This window comes from Mustela erminea, chromosome 7 (genome assembly GCF_009829155.1).
Source record: "Mustela erminea isolate mMusErm1 chromosome 7, mMusErm1.Pri, whole genome shotgun sequence".
Lineage (NCBI taxonomy): Eukaryota > Metazoa > Chordata > Mammalia > Carnivora > Mustelidae > Mustela > Mustela erminea.
The window spans coordinates 22,604,942-22,625,923 of record NC_045620.1 but is presented as its reverse complement, the minus strand read 5'-3'; the positions used below and the strand labels follow the sequence as shown (position 1 = coordinate 22,625,923).

General features: G+C 44.6%; 1 protein-coding gene across 4 annotated transcripts in view; it reads left to right on the top strand.

The window, feature by feature from the left end:
• CNBD2 (cyclic nucleotide binding domain containing 2) overlaps positions 1-20,982 on the top strand; it is a 52,038-nt gene that overhangs the window by 22,849 nt on the left and 8,207 nt on the right. For all 4 annotated transcript variants that reach the window (XM_032350798.1, XM_032350797.1, XM_032350799.1 and 1 more), the window contains 5 exons: positions 16-167; positions 2,581-2,719; positions 10,326-10,440; positions 12,681-12,858; positions 15,416-15,536. In XM_032350798.1, the coding sequence (XP_032206689.1) occupies positions 16-167; positions 2,581-2,719; positions 10,326-10,440; positions 12,681-12,858; positions 15,416-15,536 (705 nt within the window). The remainder of the gene's footprint in view (positions 1-15; positions 168-2,580; positions 2,720-10,325; positions 10,441-12,680; positions 12,859-15,415; positions 15,537-20,982) is intronic.

Here is a 20,982-nt window from a genome sequence, read left to right as displayed (position 1 = left end):
GTGTCAACCCAACAGGAACTGGGCATTCTGACTCCTTCACTAAGGAGGGCCACTGTGGTCTGTATGGAAGAAACAGAATTCCTGGTTGTCGACAGGGAAGACTTCCTTGAGAATAAGCTGGATCAGGAATTCCAAAAGGATGCTCAGGAACGATTTGAATTTTTTAGGTACCTCCATCATCAGCCAACATGTCCCCCCTGTGTGTTTATTAGGTGCCTGACTGTGGTAGGCTCAGTGGGAGACAGGAGGTGCTGTTCTCTCCCAGAATGCTCTTGAGACAGGAGACACCTCCCACCCAACTTCTCCATCTGGCAAAGTCCTGCTAGACCCTTAGGTCTCAGCTCACACATCCCTTCCTTGTGGGATGGTACTAATAGAATAGCTCACGTGTACTCAGACCTTTGTCCCAGGTCTTTTAACTACTCTTATTCAATCCTGTGGCATTGTTTCTCTTGCTCTGTCTAGTTTACAGGTAAGGAAACCAAGCTTTGGTGTTGTGGGGGTGGGGTGATGTACCCAGAATGTTCAAGTCAGAAATCTCTGGGCTTCACCGCCCCACCTCACTAACCAAGCCCATCACTCCAGAATAGAGGAGAGTGCCCCCCCCAATACTTCTATTCTACCCTGTGTTCCTTTTTTTTTTTTTTTTAAGATTTTATTTATTTATTTGACAGAGAAACAGCAAGAAAGGGAACACAAGCAAGGGGAGTGGGAGCGGGAGAAGCAGACTTCCTGCAGAGCAAGGAGCCCGATGTTGGGCTTGATCCTAGGACCCTGGGATCATGACCTGAGCCCAAGACAGATGCTTAACAACTGAGCCACCCGGGCACTCCATACCCCATGTTTCTTTGAAGTCCCAGCCAAACTGTGATTCTTTTTTTTTTTTTTTTTTGAAAGTTTTATTTATTTGACAGAGATCACAAGTAGACAGAGGAGATAAGGCAGAGAAGGGTGGGTGAGGGAAGCCAGCCCCCTGCCGAGCAGAGAGCCCGATGAGGGGCTCCATCCCATGACCCTGAGATCATGACCTGAGCCGAAGGTAGAGGCTTAACCCACTGAGCCACCCGGGCGCCCCCAAACTGTGATTCTTGATTGCATAATACCTCCTTTAAAGTTTATTAGACATCAGGCAGGAAGCACATATGGTGGTGAGGGCAGGGCAGCCCTTTCGCCATGGTAATCCCCACGCTGTCGTCTCGCCAGGCACGCACAGGTGCTCGTTGTATCCCTTCTAGTTACTCTCCTTTAGGAAAAGAATGGCCATCAGATGAAGTGTGTGCCCCAGCCCTGAAAATACAGGCTATGGGGCTGTGCAGCTCCAGAGCAGTGTGGGGTACAGAGGGCCCCCCTGTAGGGTAGCGGGAGAGTGAAGAGGAGCTGTAAGAGGGACTGAGGCTTTCGAAGGGACGACTTAGCCCTGCAGGGGGAGGAGCACTTCCTGTTTTCACACCGTGGAAGAATGGGGCTGAGCTGCAATCTCAGCTCTTGGGTTTATCAACCATGTCACCCTAGATGGGTCACCTCCCTTCTCTGAGTTGAGCCTCCTGCTCTGTAAAATGGGGATAATGATTCATCTCTCTCCCAAATCTTTGTAAAGATTGAATGAGATGATCATAGGAAGTGGGGGCCCAGTGGTGTTGCCTCTGTGGAGATCCTGCTTTCCCTTCCCGTGTCTCCAGACCCTTCTCCTTTGGACATGGCACTGACCTTGTTCCCCCTTGGTGTCCTGGATTAGCTCAGTGCCCTGAGTCACCCAAGTTCCGGGCTCATGATCTGTGGGAGCTGAGGAAATTTGAGATGGTTGTCAGCAACCCTGTGGGGCTGCGTGTCAGGGACGGCAAGCCACTGAGTGGTGGTGCATGAGCTCGGTGTGGGGGGGGCAGGTGGTGGCACTGCAGGGTGGGCCTTCAGTCATAGGGAACAAAGGCAAAGAGAGGGGAGTCCAGATGTCCCCCATTCATTAGGCACAGGCCTAAGTCTTTGAAACTAACAGGCTGGAGGAGGCCGGAGTGAGTTGCCCAAACCAAAGGGAGGGGGAGGACTGCTGGGCTGGGGGCCAGAATAGCAGGTGAGCTGAAGTGAGGCACTCTGGGAGTTGCCTAGTGAGCACTAGATTGGGGGATGGGGCCAGAAAGGAGCCCCTGGAGGGCAGAGTGGAAGTGAGAGGGGACACACTGGACTGGGGAGCAGTGGAGAGGAGAGCGGGAGAGGGTGCCACAGGCCAGGTGAGGCAGTTGGAGGGCGAGTAAAATCCTCCACATCAGGCATTTTCAAGAGCAAGATGACACATTCCCTTTCTGGAAATTGCTGAGAGCTGGGCACTTTCTGGGATGGAGGGTGATGAATTCTTTTTTTTTTTTTTTTTTAAGATTTTATTTATTTATTTGACAGACATCACAAGCAGGCAGAGAGACAGGCAGAGCAAGAGGGGGGAAGCAGGCTCCCCGCTGAGCAGAGAGCCGATTCGGGGCTCGATCCCAGGACCCTGAGATCATGACCTGAGCAGAAGGCAGAGGCTTAACCCACTGAGCCACCCAGGTGCTCCAAGGGTGATGAATTCTAATGGGATTTTCCCCTCAGGAAGATGGATCTATTTGAGTCATTGTCTGACGAGAAGCTCTGGAAGCTTGTAGCCCTGGGGAAGGTGGAGAAGTTCTCCTATGGGCAGCTGATCTCAAAAGATTTCATGGAATTGTCATCCATCTTGTTTGTCAGCAAGGTGAGAGGCCTGGGATGGGGGTGGGGGCTGGAAGCTGGGGAGGCATGCCTGGTGTAATGTCCTGTGGCCACACAGGCGGGGCTGAGCCCTGTTCTGCAGCACTCCCGTTTTCTGAGAGTCCCTGTGCCAGCTGTAAAAGAGGTACCACGGAGTTTGGCCTCCCTCCCTCTGAGGGTTCTGTGACTTTGAGATACACTGTTAATTAGAAGGAGGGACACAGGGGTACCCCCTCCTTGACCTCATCATGTACAGGCTTATTTACATACAGATACTTAAATTATGTATTTGGCCCTTCAATCTTAATGATGCCAGATCAGTTTTTAAAATTATAATCTTTAGGGACGCCTGGGTGGCTCAGTCGGTTAAGCTTCGCCTTCAGCTTAGATCATGATCTCTGGGTCCTGGGATCGAGCCCTGAGTTGGGCTCCCTGCTAAGTGAGGAGTCTGCTTCTCCCTCTCTCTCTGCTCATCCCCCTGCCCCCTGCTTGTACTCTGACCCTCTCTCAAATAAATAAATACAATCTTTTTTAAAATGTGATCTTTAAATTATAGATGTGATATGACCACATTATAAAACATAGTTCTGGAAAGAGGGAAGAAATCACCCATGAGCTCATCACCTCAGAAAAGATTTTCAGTGCTGGAATTGCTTGGGCAGCTAGGTGGCTCAGTCGGTTGGGCGTTTGCCTTTGGCTTAGGTCATGATCGCAGGGTCCTGGGATCGAGTTCTGCATCAGGCTCCTTGCTCAGCAGGGAGTCTGCTTCTCCCTCTGCCACTCCTTCTGCTTGTATTCATGCACTCACTCTCTCAAAAATGAATAAATTTTTAAAAAATCTTAAAAAAAAAAAGGATTTGCTTGGTATCAATGTGTTACGGATCTTGGAACAAGTTGCTGTCCAGAAGGATCCACTGTATCAAGCTTCCAGCAGTGTGCACCTTTGCCAGCACCACACGCCTCTGCTGGGCTCTCCTGTCAATCCTTCAAAACTTTCCTAATTTCATAGATGGCAACTGCTACCTCACTGAGGATTTAATTTACATTTTTCCTCATTGCTAGTGAGACTCATCATGTTTGTCTACAATCCAAATTTCATCTTTTGTGAATTACTTTATGTCCTGTGCCAATTTCTCTGTTGGTTGATAATGAAAACAGAGCCTGACATTTACTGAGTGCTTACCCTGTCCCAGGTTGTCTGCTCCATGTGCTTTGTGTCATTTCAGCCCCAGGGCAGTTCAGCATAGGCCAGTACTGCCGTTATTCCCATTTGACAGAGGTGGAAACTGAGGCACAGGAAGGTTAAGTGGCTTGTCCACGGTTACACAGTCGATGAGGGGCAGCGGCTGGGTTCAACCCAGGTCTGTCTGATTCCAAAGCTCTTCTCAGGGGTTGGGATTTGCAATGTGAGTCGACCGATCTGTCAGTTGTGGACTCTGCTCAACCCTGTGTAGTTTTCATGATTGTCATGAGAACCACCATGTTTTTGAGACCATTTGCTCCTGTGCCAGGGGTTCTACTAGCATTGTTAATTGTTTTTGTTTATTTTGGTTTATTTGCACCTGGTTTGAAATCCAAAAGTTTCGAAAGAGTAATGTTTCCCTCTGACCTTTTCCCCCTGCCACAGTGTACCTCCCCAGGGCCAGTCACTGTTACTGCTTTCTTTTGTGTCTGTCCTGCGACTGTTCTTTGTATATAAAGGCAAATGCATGTATATATTTTCTTCCTTGTTTTCATAAATGGCGTCATGCTACACAGGCTGTTCCGTATTTTGCTGTTTCAAGAATATTTCTGTAGATTGTTCCATATCCATCCATAAAGAACCCACATATTTTTTTATTTTTACCACTTGTGCAGTGTTTTACTATATGATTGTGCTTGAATTTATCTAACCAGTTCCCTACTGAGGGATTGGTTGCCCCCATCTTCTGCTATTTCAGGCAGTGCTTTGGTGAACTGTGTACACAGTACCATTTCACCATAAATCTTCACCACAGCTCTATCAGGAAGACGTTCTTATTTCACGTTTACAAATGAGAAAGTTGAAGTTAAGATACCTTAGGAAAGGTCACCCATCTAGTAAGTGGCAGAACAAGGATTCTGCCCCCAAACTTTTAGTATCTCCCATATAGCTGTTGCTCATATTATGTTGCCACCAAACATTTGTTGATTTTTTTTGCCAAGTTTGGTTCATGCTCTGGAGGGATATGAGGATGGAAAAGACTGTTTCTCTCTCCTTATATCTCTCTTCCACTAAAGTCTGAGCAGAGACAAAGTTATCCAAGGCCATCTACCAAGTGATTAGTGCAAACTCTCTTGAGTTTACAAGGATTTAGTAGGGACACCTCTCTAAAGGCTGGAGGGGGGGTTTAAAGAAGGCTTCCTGGAGAAGGTAAGGCGTTGAGCCTTGAAGTGTTGGACCTCTGGACAAAAGGAAAGGCAAGATTGGCTATATGCTGGAGTTGGTTCTTACTGGCCTCTGAGAGCTGATTAAAATTTCAGGAATTTTGCAAGACCATAAACAAAATAATTACTAAAAATTGAATTATATAAACTATAATTAAATATATTATATGGAAAACAAGTGTAGCAAATAATGAAAAATCATCATTTCCTCATGACATTACTGCATTTTACTATTATCTGTGCTCTGGAGTTTATGTCTATTTTAGCTATCTGGTAGAAACACTGTATAACTATGCACGTCTCTTCCCACCTGCACAGTCAGTGACTTCAGGTTGGTAGCTGAAAATTGGCCCCAGCAGGACAGTGGAAATCAGTAGATACCCTGAGTCAGGTTTTGATTTATGGTTTTGCTGATTATCTTAAGAACGCTATAGAAAGAATGTTTATGATGCAGATTAAATTTAAAAGTGGGCTGGGTCTGTAGCCATCACATTGTGAAAAGGAGTAAATTATGGAAATGTTTTACCAGTATTTAAACACTATTCATAATAGATTCATCATGGGAGTTACATCACTGTTGAACAAGCAAAATTCCAATATATATAGTACCAAAGCTAAAGGGGGTTTATTAGTGAATATAATTTCGACAAGGGTGAGAAGTCGTTTACCAGTAGATTACAAACCAGACTTAATAGTGTTAAGTTTATTGGGGAAAGAGTGGATTGGATGCAACTTTGTTTCTCCAATCATGGTTGAATTATGACTATGATTGGTCATAGTTATAAGAACTCAGCCAGAGGGGCACCTGGGTGGCTCAGTGGGTTAAGCCTCTGCCTTCAGCTCAGGTCGTGATCTCAGGAATCTGGGATTAAGCTCCACATTAGGCGCTCTGCTTGGCAGAGGGGGAGGCTGCTTCCCCCTCTCTCTCTGCCTACATGTGATCTCTCTGTCAAATAAATAAATAAATAAATAAATATTTTTAAAAAAGGACCTCAGCCAGAGTCCGCAACAGCATTCTATGAGAATCCCTTGGCTATTTGCAACTTTCAGTAAGAGTATAATATGTTTTATTGTTATTTATAAATTGTGTGCAGCACACCCTTAATAAGACTAAGATTTACAGACATGTGTACCCTTTCCCAGAGAGCCGATTATTAAACTTAACACCAGGTGGGTGTTTGTGCTGTTATTTTGGGTTCAGTCCCAGAGGAGAGAGTCAAGACTAGCTAAATGTAAACAGAAAGGGAGTTATTGGAGGATGTTGAATGGCTAACAGATTTACTGGTGACAGGGAGGCCTGAGGGAGCAGACCTTACACTGAAGGGGACCCCCAAATGACTCCTAGTCCCAGTCCAGACTGGACAGTCACAGGTGCTGCTGCTCCTGCCAAGTTCAGGAAGTCACATCTGTAACCACTGCCTCCACGAGCACAGTGGAGAGCTTGCCATCCAAAACCAAACCTTGCTCAAGTGCGTCCGGGCGAGGGAACCCGAATCATCTACTTAGCTGCCAGGAGGCTTGGGAGATGTTTGGGAGGATTTGGCTTCCAGCCTCTACCGTCTAAAGGACTGGAAGCACAGGGTCTGACCCAGAGGATGGTGGGGATGAGGATGAGGCCCTTGCCAGCCATGGGGAATAGTGTGCTAGGTCTGGAGGATCCTGGTGGCCATGTCAGGATCCTGAGCCTAGCACAGGGACTGGTAGCAGAGAGCCCTGAAGACCACCCTCCCTACTTTACAATCCTTTCTCCTCCCTGACATCTGCTCCCTCTTTCCTAAAATGCTGGGGTGATCACCTCCAAAGCCAGGAATGCCATGTGTCCCCAGATTTAACTCTGAGGTCTTTTGATACTATGTAGCCAGGGAAGATTGGGGGCAGGGGTGGAAAGGGATCAAAGTTCAAGACTTGCTTTAATCAGTATGATGATTGCATCTTGACCAGCAGAAAGTTCTTAGTCTGTTTTAGCCTCCAATTCTTTGTCTGTAAAGTGGGACCACTTACCTCATAAAGTCTGTAAGGATGAGTCTAGCACAGACTTACTCAGTTCACGTTCATCCTCGAATTCAGTGGTTCCGAGTGCTGTTCCTTGATCAGTAGCATCAATCAGTATTACCTGGGAACTCACTAAAATGCAGATTCTCAGGCCTACCCAAGAGCTGTTCAATATCCAAAACTCTGTTGTTGCTGTTTTTTTAAAAGATTTTATTTATTTATTTGAGAGAGACAGAGAGATCACAAGTGGGGTGAGTGTCAGAGGGAGAAGCAAACTCCCCAGTGAGCAGCGAGCCAGATGTGAGACTTGATCCCGGGACTCCGGGATCATGACCTAAGCTGAAGGCAGCCGCTTAATGACTGAGCTACCACATGCCCCCAAAACTGTTTCAACAAGCCTTTGAGGTGATTCTGATATGCACTAAAATTGGAGAACTCTGATTTAAGGGAAGAATTTTTCAGATTTGAGTAAGCATAAAGAACACTTTAGGGGGGGCTCCTTAAAAATGCAAATTTCTGCCTCACCCCAGAGTCTCATGCCTTAACTCTGGCAATCTGCATTGGAATTAAGCACAGCTGGTGAATCTAAAGCAGGCGCTCTTGAAGTTCTTTCTGAGAAAGATAATACAGATATCACAAAGTGACAGCAGGTGTGTTTGTGTGTGTTGGGGGGCATCCTGGCTAGTAGGTGAATTGGATTTGTCCTTTAATGTGTTTTATGGAAAACTCATTTAATCGTTACTGCGAAGATTATAATTAAATTTCGGATTTCTGACTTCTTTTGAATATTCATAAGTTCAGGCAACACCAGGCTGTATTGTGATGCAGCCCCCTTTGGCTGGCGTTGGAAGAGCACCTGCCCCTTTTAAAGGCACTGCTTTTTTTCCTCCCATTTTTATTTCCCATCAGGCCTGCTGTTGGAATATTCCTCTAAGGAGACTGGGGCGTGCGAGATCCTGTAGTTCATAGCTGTGGCCACTAGAGGACGATATTAGCAGTGAGTGGCCTGGGTGTCTTGGGGACCCGGGAGAGTTAGGGAAGGCAGTTTCTCAGCAGCATAGAAAACATACTTAATACCCACAGTCAACTCATTTTGAACAATTAATCATTTGGGGGCACATGATGGAGTTGTTTTCTACACAGATACAGATGGGATTAAAGACCCACAAGAGACTTTCTGAGAGGAAGATGTTCACCTGTGTTCCTCTGGTACTAGGTTCCTTGTTGATAAATGTTGCGTAAGTGTTGACTACACCTCCAAGCCCAACACCTGGCTAGACTAAGGCTTATTAAATGTTTGATCCCTTCTCCTTCCTCTTTAACAGTAATCTGTCTTGAACCTTAACTATAACGTGTGTCTTACAGTTCCAACTAAAAAAGGGTAAGATTTTATAAAGACACAAAATAAGAAAAAATGGCATATCATTCTTTCCTATCAGATTAGGAAAGATTAAAAGGATTGTTAAAACTCAGTTTTCAATGTAACACAAAACTATAACAGCCTCTGTTATGCACTGCCAGAGAGAGTGTAAACTAACATTTCTGGAAGGCAATTTGGCAATGGGTATTGATATTGAAAACAACACACCTATAGGAAACAATCCCAAGGGGACAAACATGGGTATTACACGAGGATAAACTAGATTATACTGCAATTATAAGCAATCCTCAAATCTCAGTGGATTAACTGACAAAGATGCATTCCTACGTCCCACTACTTGATCACTGCCATCCCCACTGTAGCAGAGTTTGGGAAGGTGGTGAGTTTTATAAATGGAGTTTTGTTGTCCTGAACAAAATCACAGTTATATATACTACTGACTAATTAGAAACAACTGAATATTAGTCTTCAAAAATATTTTCTTGAGGTATAGCATGTATGCAATAAAGAACTCATCTAAAGTTCATAGCTTAGTGAATTGTTACATAGGTATACACCTGTGTAAGTAATATCCAAATCAAGGTAGAGATCATTTCTAGCACCCCAGAAGGCTCCCTTGTACCCTTTCCCAAACAAAATACCCACCACCACCAAACAGAGCCCTCTTCTGACTTTGTCAGAAGATTACTTTTGCCTGTTCTTGCACTTCATATAAATGGAATCATACAATATGTGCTTTTTGTGTCTGACTTCTTTTGATCAACATTTTAAATCATATGTAAGTTATAGCATACATAGAATAATATACAATCATTAGAAACAATAATGTAGAACCATGTTAGCTGGTGTAAAATGTTCTTAATGTATTACTGAGTTTTATTTTTTTATTTTAAAAAGATTTTATTTACCAGGGAGAGAGAGAGAGAGCATGAGCAGGGAGAAAGGTGGAGGGAGAAACAGACTCTCCACTGAGCAAGGAGCCCAATATGGGACTTGATCCCAGGACCCTGGGATCATGACCTGAACCAAAGGCAGACTCAACTGACTAAGCCACCCAGGTGCCCCTGTATTATTTTTTTTTTTAAAGGTCACTAGAATGTTATACATAAAAGAACTCACTTATGAAAAATTGTCTATGTCTATGTTAAATGTTTACAGAGAAAAGTTTGAAAAAATAGTCACTAAAATGCTACTCCTTATTATTTCTGGGTGTTAGGATAAAATCGTTTTAATTTTCTTTATGTCCTTCTGTTTGGCTTGAATATTTTTTTTAACTTTTAATCTTGGAATGTTTTTAAATTTATAGAAAAGTTGTAAGAACAGAACAAAGAACTGTATAACCTTGATCCTGATTCACCGATTACTAACATTTTACCACATTTGCTTCTATATATATATTTCCCTGCCCGAATCATTTGAAAGTTAAATATCATTCATTATACTCACTTACCCCTATATACTTAAGTGATTTTTTTTCTAAAGTCAGAAATTGATTGCAGAATAATTATCCAAATCAGGGCATTTAACATTGATATAACATATAACATATAACATATAGTCAATTTCACCAGTTGTCACAGTACCATTGTCTAGGGTGATTGTTTTTCCCCCAGATGCCAACATTTATTTAGTTCTCATGCCTATTTAGCTTTTTGAGCTTATGATGAATAGATAACGTTTGTGTTTAAAAAAAAAAAAAAAAAAAAGAACCTGAAAACTTGCATTAAGCCAAGTAAACTGGGGTAAGATGTAGTAGAGCTTATCCTCAAAGCCTGGCCTGCCCCCAGCTTCAGGGGTTAGCCCTTTTGTTTGTGTTCCTTGATGTTTCCAGGGCAGCTGTGAAGTGCTGCGTCTGATAGACCTCGGGACCTCGCCTTTCTACTACAAGTGGGTCTGGCAGCATCTGGAGCTGATAGACGGCAGACCTCTGAAGACCCACCTCAGTGGTAACTGACAGCCGCGCACAGCAGGGGGCGCCTGGGCCCTTCAGCTTCCCGTGCACTCTCAGACCTCCTGAGCTAGAAAGGCCCGGCAGGATGTCTGGTTTGATCCCCTTTTCTGAGCTGTGGAAATGTGGCCCACATGGCCCCATGGGGGGAGGCTCCTGCCCACCCCCCTCCGGCTCCTCCTTTTTAGGCTTTCCCTTTATGTCAGGTGCCCCTGGGGAGAGGGGTGGAAAGGAGCCTGGAGCTTGACAGAGCTGGGTTTGAATCTCACTGGTTAGCTGGATGACTCAGGTAAGTACTTAAAGACTCTGGGTCTGGTTCGTGGAGGTAGTGTAGTGGCTAGTAGCACTGGCCCAGCCAAAGTGCTCGTGTTTGAATCCAGGGTCCCTCTTTTAATTGCTGTGTGATATCGGGCAAGTGACTGTGTCCCTGTGCCATCAGTTTCCCTCAGATGGTCCCTACTTCATGGACTTGTTATGAAATGAAGCAAATGAATGTCTAAAGATTTTTTTTTTTAAGATTTATTTGACAGAGGGAGAGATCACATGTAGGCAGAGAGGGAGGAGGACGCCCTCTGAGCAGAGAGCCTGATGCGGGGCTCGACCTCACGACCCTGAGATCATGACCTGAGCCAAAGGCAGAGGCTTAACCTGCTGAGCCACCCAGGCGCCCCGTGATTGGCTTATTTCACTTTGCATAATGTCCTCAAGGTTCATCATATTATAGCATGGATCAGGATTTCCTTCTTTCTGAAGTCTGAAGAATATTCCATTGTGTGTGTATGTCTCATTTTGTGTACCCATTCATTCGTCAAGGACTCTTGAGAAATTCCGCATTCCAGCTAGAGTGACTAATGCCGCTATGAGCATGGGTGTAGAGTTATCTCTTTGAGACCTGCTTTTCTTTTGCATATATACCCAGAAGTAGACTTGCTGGATCATATGGTAATTCTGTTTTTAATTTTTTTTAGGGAATTGCCATACCGTTTTCCATAGGGGCTGTCCCATATTACATTCTCACCAACAGTGCACAAGGGTTCTGGTCTTTCCACATCCTCACCAGTGCTTGCTGTGTCCTGTTTGTATGTTTTTTAAACATGATATTTATCTTAATGGATAGGAGGTGGCATCTTATTATAGTCTTTTACTTTATTATTTATCTTTTTATTATAGTTTTGATTTGTATTTCCCTAATGATTAGTGGTGTTGAGCATCTTTTTCTGTGTTTATTGGCCATTCACATATCTTCTTTGGAGAAACATCTATGCAAGTTTTTTGCCTGTTTTAAAATCTGATTGTCTGCTTTTTTGTTAAGTTTTAGGAATTTTCTTTATATTTTGGATGATAATACCTGTTTGTCCATTTTTTCTTTTGTTGCCTGTGCCTTTGGTATATATACAAGAAATCACCACCAGATCCAATGTTGTGATGCTTTTGCCCTGTGTTTTCTTCTTTTTTCATAAGTGGGCTCCACACCCAGCATGGAGCCCAGTGTGGGGGCTTGAACTCAGGACCCTGAGATTAAGGCCTGAGCTGAGATCAAGAGTTGGACACTTGGGGCGCTTGGGTGGCTCAGTGGGTTAAACCTCTGCCTTCGGCTCAGGTCATGATCCCAGGGTCCTGGAATCGAGCCCTGCATCGGGCTCTCTGCTCGGCAGGGAGCCTGCTTCCCTTCCCCTCTCTCTCTGCCTGCCTCTCTGCCTACTTGTGATCTTTGTCTGTCAAATAAATAAATAAAATCTTAAAAAAAAAGGGGGGGTGGACACTTAAGAGACTGAGCCACCCAGGCACCCCTAGCCCTGTGTTTCTTCTAAGAGTTCTACAATTTTAGACCTTAATGTTTAGGTCTTTGAACCATTTTGAGTTAATTTGATTTGTGGTATGATGTAAGGGTCTCACTTCATTCTTGTTAGAATGAAGTTCTAACTTCTAATTAAAATCAGGTAGACTTGAATTAAACCCAAGTTTCAGCCCTTTCCTGGATGACTTAAACTCTGAGTGCTGCTCATTTGATTTCTTAAATGGGGCCAGTAACATGGGATGTAACATACGTGAAGGCTCTGCTCAGGGCCTGGCCCAGACCGATAACACATGGAAACCACAGTGTTTTCTGTTTTCCTTCATTTCCCCATGCGCCAGACTGGCCAGGCAGGTGAGGAGGGTAAAGTTTTCACCATCATCAGTACAGACCTCATATATGCAAAGACCCATTAACATGTTTTTCTGTGCTTTCTCTAACAGAATCTTCTCCTGTGGAGAGATTTAAGGAATTTCAGATCAAATCATATCCTGTACAGGACTTCAGCTTTCTGAAACTTAAGCACCTCCAGAACTCCTGGGAGCAAGAGGGGACCAGCTTCAGTAGGCAGATTAACATCCCGGGAAATACTTATCCGAAGATGTGGGGCCCAAAGATCAAGTAAGCTTAGCTCTTGGCAGATAGAAGCTTCCAGATTCTGGGTGAAAAGGGAGATATAACTTGAAAGGATAGAATGTCAGGGATGCTGGAGGGCGGGGCAGAGGTAGCAGGTACAGCTCGACCCCAAAGATTGGGGTATAGAAAGAAGGTGGCTTAGAGAAGTCCTAGACTTGAGACCCAGCAGCTGTGTTCTCTGTCTGTAACCCACAGAGCCACTTGAGGCAGCCAGCTACTTCCTTTCTCAGGGAACTCATTTGAAGGAGAGGCAGATCTTCTGGCTCTGATACTCTGTGTGTCACTGAATCTTTTTGACTCTGAGCTTCTTCAGAAAAATTCTACCCATCTAAAGGAGGCAGGAGGTAAGAGCCTGGGCTTTGGAATCAGTTCAGCCCAGGTTCAAATGCTGGCTTGGCCACTTATTTTAACTGTGTCCTTGTACAAGGGATTTGACCTCTCTAAGCCATAGTTCCATTGTCTATAGATAATAGGATTTAAGTCTTGGGGCACCTGGGTGACTCAGTGGGTTAAAGCCTCTGCCTTCGGCTCAGGTCATGATCCCAGGGTCCTGGGATCGAGCCCCACATTGGGCTCTCTGCTCAGTGGGGAGCCTGCTTTTCCCTCTCTCTCTCTGCCTGCCTCTCTGCCTACTTGTGATCTCTCTCTGTCAAATAGATAAATAAAATCTTTAAAAAAATAGGATTTAAGTCTTGGTGATGTTGTAAGACAGCAATTAAATGTGATAATGGCAGTTATAGCTTAACACTTGTGGAATACTCCGTGCCTGGTCCTGGATTATCTAATTTAATCCTCGCAGGTTCTATGAGGTAAGTGCTGTTATCAGTCCCATTTTTCAGGTGAGGAAACCAAGCTACAGAGAATGATTAAGGTTCCCGTTTGAGGTCTTACAAGGTAGGAAGCAGTGGAGCCAGGATTCAAACCTGAGCAGCTTATTAGTGCTCAGTCCTATTGTCTGGTACAACTGTCATGGCTGGAATGAGAATGTGCCATGGGGGCTGTGCTTTTGCCTCAACCCAGAGAGGCTGAGGAGCAGGAAAGGACACTCAGTGGTCCCTGCCCAGAGGCAGCTCAACGCTGGACCCACAGCAATCTAACACTTCTCCCCCCACCCCTGCCATACAATGTAAAATTAAAATATCACCGTGAGGGGTGCCTGGGTGGCTTAGTTGATTAAGTGTCTTCCTTTGGCTCAGATTCTGACCCTGGAGTCCTGGGATCGAGTCCCACATTGGGCTTCCTGCTCACAGGGAGTCTGCTTTCCCTCTGCCCCTCACCCTGCTTGAGCCCTCTTTCTTGCTCGCTCTCTCTCTCTCAAATAAATAATAAAAGCTTTAAAAACTATATTACAATAATAGTAATAATAACATGAGTGTCACAGTCTCCATGTTACCCCAAGTACCACTGCACTCAAATCCTTTGCCTATTAGCATTTCTAGCCTACTGGTCTCCATAACGAGCATCCCATAACTTCTGAGTTGCCATTCCCTCTGATGGATATTCTTTCCAAGCAAACCAGTGCTTGAAGTCCCAGTCCCAGTCCTTCTGCAGGTAGGGATGGTACAGACCCAGTTTCTCTGCTGTACATCAGTAAGGGAGAAGAGACAGGTTGGACCCAGAAGTGAAAAGCAAAGACCATGCTGGGCATGTCCTGCAGGGTGAGAATTGTAGGCTGACTTGTTTATGTGTTGCGTGGCTTTATGAGTTGGGTGAATATATCATCTATCTTATCAGCTGATAAAAATTTTTTCCCTGCCTCTAATCCAGATCATATAGCCTGTCTCTTCCTTCTACTTCACCTGAGACCAAAGGAAACACAACAAGGTTGCCTGTGTAAAAGTAATTCCAACATGAACAAAGTACAGAATCTACAGGCTGCCCAAGGAAACCTGTCTTTTATTTTATTTTTATTTTTTTTAATTGGACAGAGGGAGAGAGATCACAAATAGGCAGAACAGCAGGCAGAGAGAGAGGTGGAAGCAGGTGTGGGCACGATCCCAGGACCCTGAGATCATGACCTGAGCCAGAGGCAGAGGCTTAATCCACTGAGCCACCCAGAAACCTGTCTTTTAAACAAATAAAACCATTTCTTCTCTGCTTTTCTGCCAAGAAGTAGAGCCCCAACCTGTGTGTGTCCCCCAGGGGCCCAGAGCTAGCTTGAGGCCAAAGCAGTCTGTTCTAAGCTCTGACTTAGAAATTTCTTCCTCTTGTTGAACATCTATCAGCCAGCCTGGACTTCTCATCCATCTGGTCTGACTCAGCTGTCTGAGCTCATCAGCCCCTTCTTCTATATAATAGCCTTCAGGTGTTTAAAGGGGGGTCCTATCTCTTTCTCTGCTAGCCTCCCCGCTATTAAACTTCTCCAGTTCCTGACATGGTTTCTTCCAGAGCTTGGTTTGAGTTTTCTCACTTTCTGGGGGCAGTGGGAGTTCTCCAGGGAGGGGAGGTCTCTGTGTATGGCAGAGTTGGGGCTGACTGTCTAGGGCTTCTTGAACTGGCTGTGTGACAAATGAGTTCTCTTTAACAAGCTGTCATATTTCAGGTCCAGGGATCCTCATACACTTCAGTGTTCCCTGATCAGTACCAAGTATGGTGATCTCCCCGAGGAGGCTGCAGTGGGCGCCTACATCAAGATTCACACTGTGGAGGAAGGAGACACTGTGGTGAGTGTGCAGAGAGCCTCCCTCAGGAGAGAGTGTGTAATGTGGCAGGTTAAGAGTATTAAGGAATAACAGGAAAGGTTTGAAAACATCTCACTTGATATTTGGTGATATTAAGGAATATTGTTGATTTTTAAAGATATGATAACAGTATCATGGTTATGTTTTTTAAGAGTCCTTATACTTAAGAGATACATATAAAAAAAAGAGAGATACATATCAAAAAACAGATAAAATATGACATCTGGGACTTGCTTTTTTTTTTTTAAGATTTTATTTATTTATTTGACACAGAGAGAGAGAGAGAGATCACAAGTAGGCAGAGAGGCAGGCAGAGAGAGAGGGGGAAGCAGGCTCCCTGCTGAGCAGAGGAGCAAGGAACAAGGAACAAGGAACAAGGAACAAGGCAAGAATATACCCTCTCACCACTCTTTTTCAACATTGTGCTAGAAGACCTAGCTAGTGCATTAAGGCAAGAAAGGAAATAAAACATTTGGGAAGAAAAAAATAAAGCTGTCTTTGTATGTGGATATTTTATTGTCTATTTAGACAACTCCAAAGAATCAAAAAATAAAAACAAAAAAAACCTCTTGAAGTGAATAAATTATTATAGCAAGATCACAGGGTATAAGACAGTGAAGTGAGCATTGACATTTGAAATAAAATGCAAAAGCATTTACAATAGCACCAAAAATGAAATACTTAGGTATAGGTCTAACAAAGTATGTTCAGGATCCACATGCAGAAAACTATTAATAACGAAAGAACTCACGGGGTGCCTGGGTGGCTCAGTCAGTTAAGCACCTGCCTTCTTCTCAGGTCATGGTCTCAGGGTCCTGGAATCAAGCACCGCACCAGGGTCCCTGCTCAGGAGGGAGCCCACTTCTCCCTCTCCCTCTACCCCTCCCCGTGCTTATGTGCCCCCTCTCTCTCAAATAAATAAAATAAAATCTTTTAAAAATTGTAATAAAAGAACTCAAAGAAGATTTAGATAAATGGAGAAATATTCTATGTTCATGGATTGGAAGAGTCTATGATTAACACGTCAGTTCTTCCCAACTTAATCTATAGATTCAACACAATCTCAGCCAAAACCCCATAAAGTTATTTTGTGGATATTGACAAAGTGATTCTAAAATTTACATGGAAAAGTGAATGTAAACCAACTGGTAAATCCAAACAATGAAATGTTCTTCATCTATAAGAATAAATGAACTTTCAAGCTAAGAAAAAACGTAAAGGAAACTTAAATGACTATTTTAAGTGAAAGAAGCCAATATGAAAAGATTAAGTATTGTGTATTCCAATTCTGTGACATTCTGGAAAAGGCATAACTATAAAGTTAGTGATCAGTGGTCACCAGAGGTTTGGAGTTCAGGAGGAGGAATCAATAGGTGAAGCACGAGGACTTTTAGGAGAGTAAAATTATTCTGTATGATACTATAAAGGAAGATACACACACTTAAGCATTTGGTAAGACTCATAAAACTTTATAGCACAAAGAGTGAACCTTAATGTATGCAATTTGTTAAAAAAAAAATAGGAGTCATTTAGGAGATTGCAGGAGGGAATGCAGACTACGACGAGAGCATCTAATGATACTGCAAATGTCTGAAATGATCTCAGTGAAGAGGGTGGGAGGAAATAGTGCTGATCTATGTAATGCTGGAGGCAGCTGGGGTCCCTGAGCCTGAAAGTTGAAGGCACTGCGCATGAGCACTGTACTCTAGCTGATGACCTCGTGACCCAGGGGCATATGCCTAATATGCCCTGATACTGCAATGCACGTGTCCTGAAATGGATCAAATCAGTAAATGAATAACTGAGGATGGCAGCCAGGTTTCTCAGCACTGGAGTAGAGATTTGCAGATAAGCAAGGAGGAGGCTAGAATGAACCATGTGGGAACGGATTCCTTGAAGACCTCAGTATGAACTCCTGTTTAACTTAATATAAATACAGATGGTTGTGCATGGAAATATTTAGAGATATGTGCCTCAACATATATTTTTTGCTCTGTCAACTGACAGGGCCTAAAAGAAATGACATTGTAGTAGCAATGAGCAAACCTAGCATCCAGATCGTAGTTTCTTTTTATTTGATTTATTCATTTGACACAGAGAGAGAGTGCACGCACAAACAGGGGGAGAGGGAGAGGGAGAAACAGACTCCACTGAGCAGGGGGCAGGATGCAGGACTCCATCCCAGGGCCCTGGGATCATGACCTGAGCTGAAGGCAGATGCTTAACTGACTGAGCCATCCAGGCACCTCTGGAACTTGGTTTCTAATATCATTCTTTTATAAGAGGAACAAGGGCTCCTTGGAAAATGATTGATTCTAAGACTAGGGCAGGAAATAGACAAGATGAGCCTGGAGCATTTTGTAGTGTTGAACAGCAAGGAGGTATGGAGGGAAAAACCCTACATTGATGGAAGCAAGCATATCAAAGGGACACAGGTGCCAACTGAAAGAGCTCCCAGTGGCCAAGCTAAAACAATCTGAACAATTTGAGCCACAGATAAAATAGTATTAGATTATACCTCAAAGTATATAGTAAATACCTCTGAGAATATACTGGTATAATGAATAAATAATGAACAAATTAATAAATAAGGAAGAAGAGATGAATCTTTCATGCAGAAGAATTCCAAATAATTTATGTAGATACTTGGCCCTAAAGGAGAGGATGTATAAACCCCACTCGTTAGGTGTGAGCTGCGCACAGTGACTTCCTTCTAAAGAGCACAGTAAAGAAAGGGGGCAGGGAGAGTAACTTTACAGTGGATGAACCTGAGAAACACCACTGTAGCCAGGTGATCAAGGCCAATAGCTACAGTTAAATCGTGTTGATAGTATATCCCCTAATATGAGGAAATGGGGAATGATGTGATGAGAATGACACTTTACCTCTGTGGTCCTCTTCCCAATAATCCACAACCCCAGTCTAATCAGGGGACCAAATCGCTGGGCATCATTCAAAATTCCTGACCAGTACTCCTCAGTAGCTATCAGGGTCATCATTAACAAGGTCAGTCTGAGAAATTGCCCAGCCAAGTGAAGCCCAAGAGATAAGAGAATAAAGGAATATGTGTTCTGGATAGCATCATGGAACAGGAAAAGGACATTAGGTAAAGAAAAGAAATCTACAGGGCACCTGGGTGGCTCAGTGGGTTAATCCTCTGCCTTTGGCTCAGGTCATGAACTCAGGGTCCTGGGATGGAGCCCAGAATCAGGCTTTCTGCTCAGCAGGGAGCCTGCTTCCCCCCCTCTCTCTGCCTGCCTCTCTGCCTATGTGATCTCTCTGTGTGTGTCAAATAAATAAATAAAATCTTGAAAAAAAATTTAAAAAAGAAGACATCTAAGCAACCTTGACTTAACAATGATAATGTATTAATATTGGTTCATTAATCATAACAAAGGTATCTTACTAATATAAAATAATAACAGCAGAAACTGTATAGGGGAACTCTGTACTAGCTTCTCAATTTTTCTAAGTCTAAAGTTGTTCTAAAAAACAAAGTCTATTATGGAGCACCTGGGTGGCTCAGTGGGCTAAAGCCTCTGCCTTTGGCTCAGGTCATGATCCCAGGTTCCTGGGATTGAGCCCCACATTGGGCTCTCTGCTCAGCAGGGAGCCTGCTTCCCTTCCTCTCTCTGCCTACCTCTCTGCCTACCTGTGATCTCTGTCTGTCAAATAAATAAATAAAGTCTTAAAAAAAAAGTATTTACAAAAACAAAGTCTATTAAAAAGATAATTATCCAGGGTGCCTGGTGGTTCAGTTGGTTAGATGTCCAACTCTTGATCTAAGCTCAGGTCTTACTCTCAGGGTGGTGAGTTTAAGTCCCACTTTGGGCTCCATGCTGGGTGTAGAGCCTACTTAAAAAAAAAAAATATCTAGTGGTTAGTTAGCTGGGCGGGGAATGCATGGATGAAACAAGTTGGGCCATGAGTTCATCACTGTGAGAGCTGGGCAGCAGGTGGGCCTCTGCCTGCCCCGGGGAGGGGCTATCTTCTGAAGCCCCACATGTGGTCATCATTGTGTGTGCCCAGTCCAGAGAGTGGCTCCCTTGCCATGCCCTCTGTTCCTCAGTGACAGTATCTCCAGGGTCCTCCTCACATGCCTGTCACCCCCTGTTGCGGTGCGCTCTTCATGCTCCTGCCCCATGGGACTGGGAGTCTTTCCAGTGCAGTACTGGGTGGAAGCCCCAGCCCCCCAGCACAGCTGTCCCTGGAGGCTGCTGGAATTTTTCCAAACTCTTAGGAAGCTTTTCCTTTTTTCAGCAAAATTCTGCCTCCTGCAACTTTTAACTAGCTCTTCCCCTAAACTCCCCTGACCTCCATGGAACAAAACAGAAGAAATCAGCTTCCTAGCCATATGATGGCCCCTTAGATACTTAAATAATGCCCACTTTGTTTTTCATCCAGCATTTCTGGAGCCAGGCACAGTGCCAAAGCCCCGAGAATTATTTTCTCCTTTGGTCAAAACCTCCTACGTTCCTTTTGACAGCCCCCAGGTGGTGTGGCTTCCAGCCCACTCACCGGTGGCTCACGTTTCCTCCAGGGTGGCTAGTGCTTCCGGGTGAGATGCTCAGCACGGATTGCGGGGCTCCTGACACCCTGAGCACAGCCTCACCCACTTCCAGGCAGAGCAGCTGGGGATGCCAGGCACCCGGAGCTGAATGAGGGCCCCAGAGGGCAGAAAGGCATCGCCCGGTTGGACAGATGGTGGCGGCCCTGGAGGCGGTGCAGTATGGAGAGGGAAGAGCAAGGTCCCTCTCATCAGGGGTCTGCCGTGCTGGAATAGGGAACTTGGCCTTGATTCTCTAGGAAGGCCTAGACGGCTTTGGGTGGGGGCTCTAAGCAAATACCCAGCTGCCTTGTTCATCACGCAGGGCCCATCCCAGAGAAGGCCCCCCAACCCCAAATACGTGTTAGCATGACTCTTGATGAAAATGCCTTGAATGTCTCTGTTGTCCCTGCTTTCAAGGCCCTGGCTTCATTTGTAGGAGAGTGAATGGTGACAGCTATGTTTGTATTCACTTGAGAGATCCCATTTACCTAATATGGGCAGCAGGAGTGTGAAGCTGGGTCAGTCTTTGAAACAGCAGAGGTTGGGGCCTGGAGTAGAGCCTCTGTTTTGAGCCAGGAGGTTGTAGGGGAACCAGCTTCTCCAGGGAACAGGCAGACCAAGGTCTCAGATGGGGCAAGCCGGAGCCATGGGCAGGGAAGAAGGGATATGACAGATTGGGGTCAAGATCAGGGGGTCCTCATCTTCATTTTGCTTCTAATTAGACAGCTGTGTGGCCTCAAAAGAAAATGTGGAAATTCACCTGGGTGAGCTGCTAACTCGAATGTTCTGTGACCCCATCTGAGTATTCATTCGGCAGATAGCTCTTGAGCATCTACTGTGCTCCAACCCTGGCCTAAGATGCCAGTGTGGGCAAGGAAA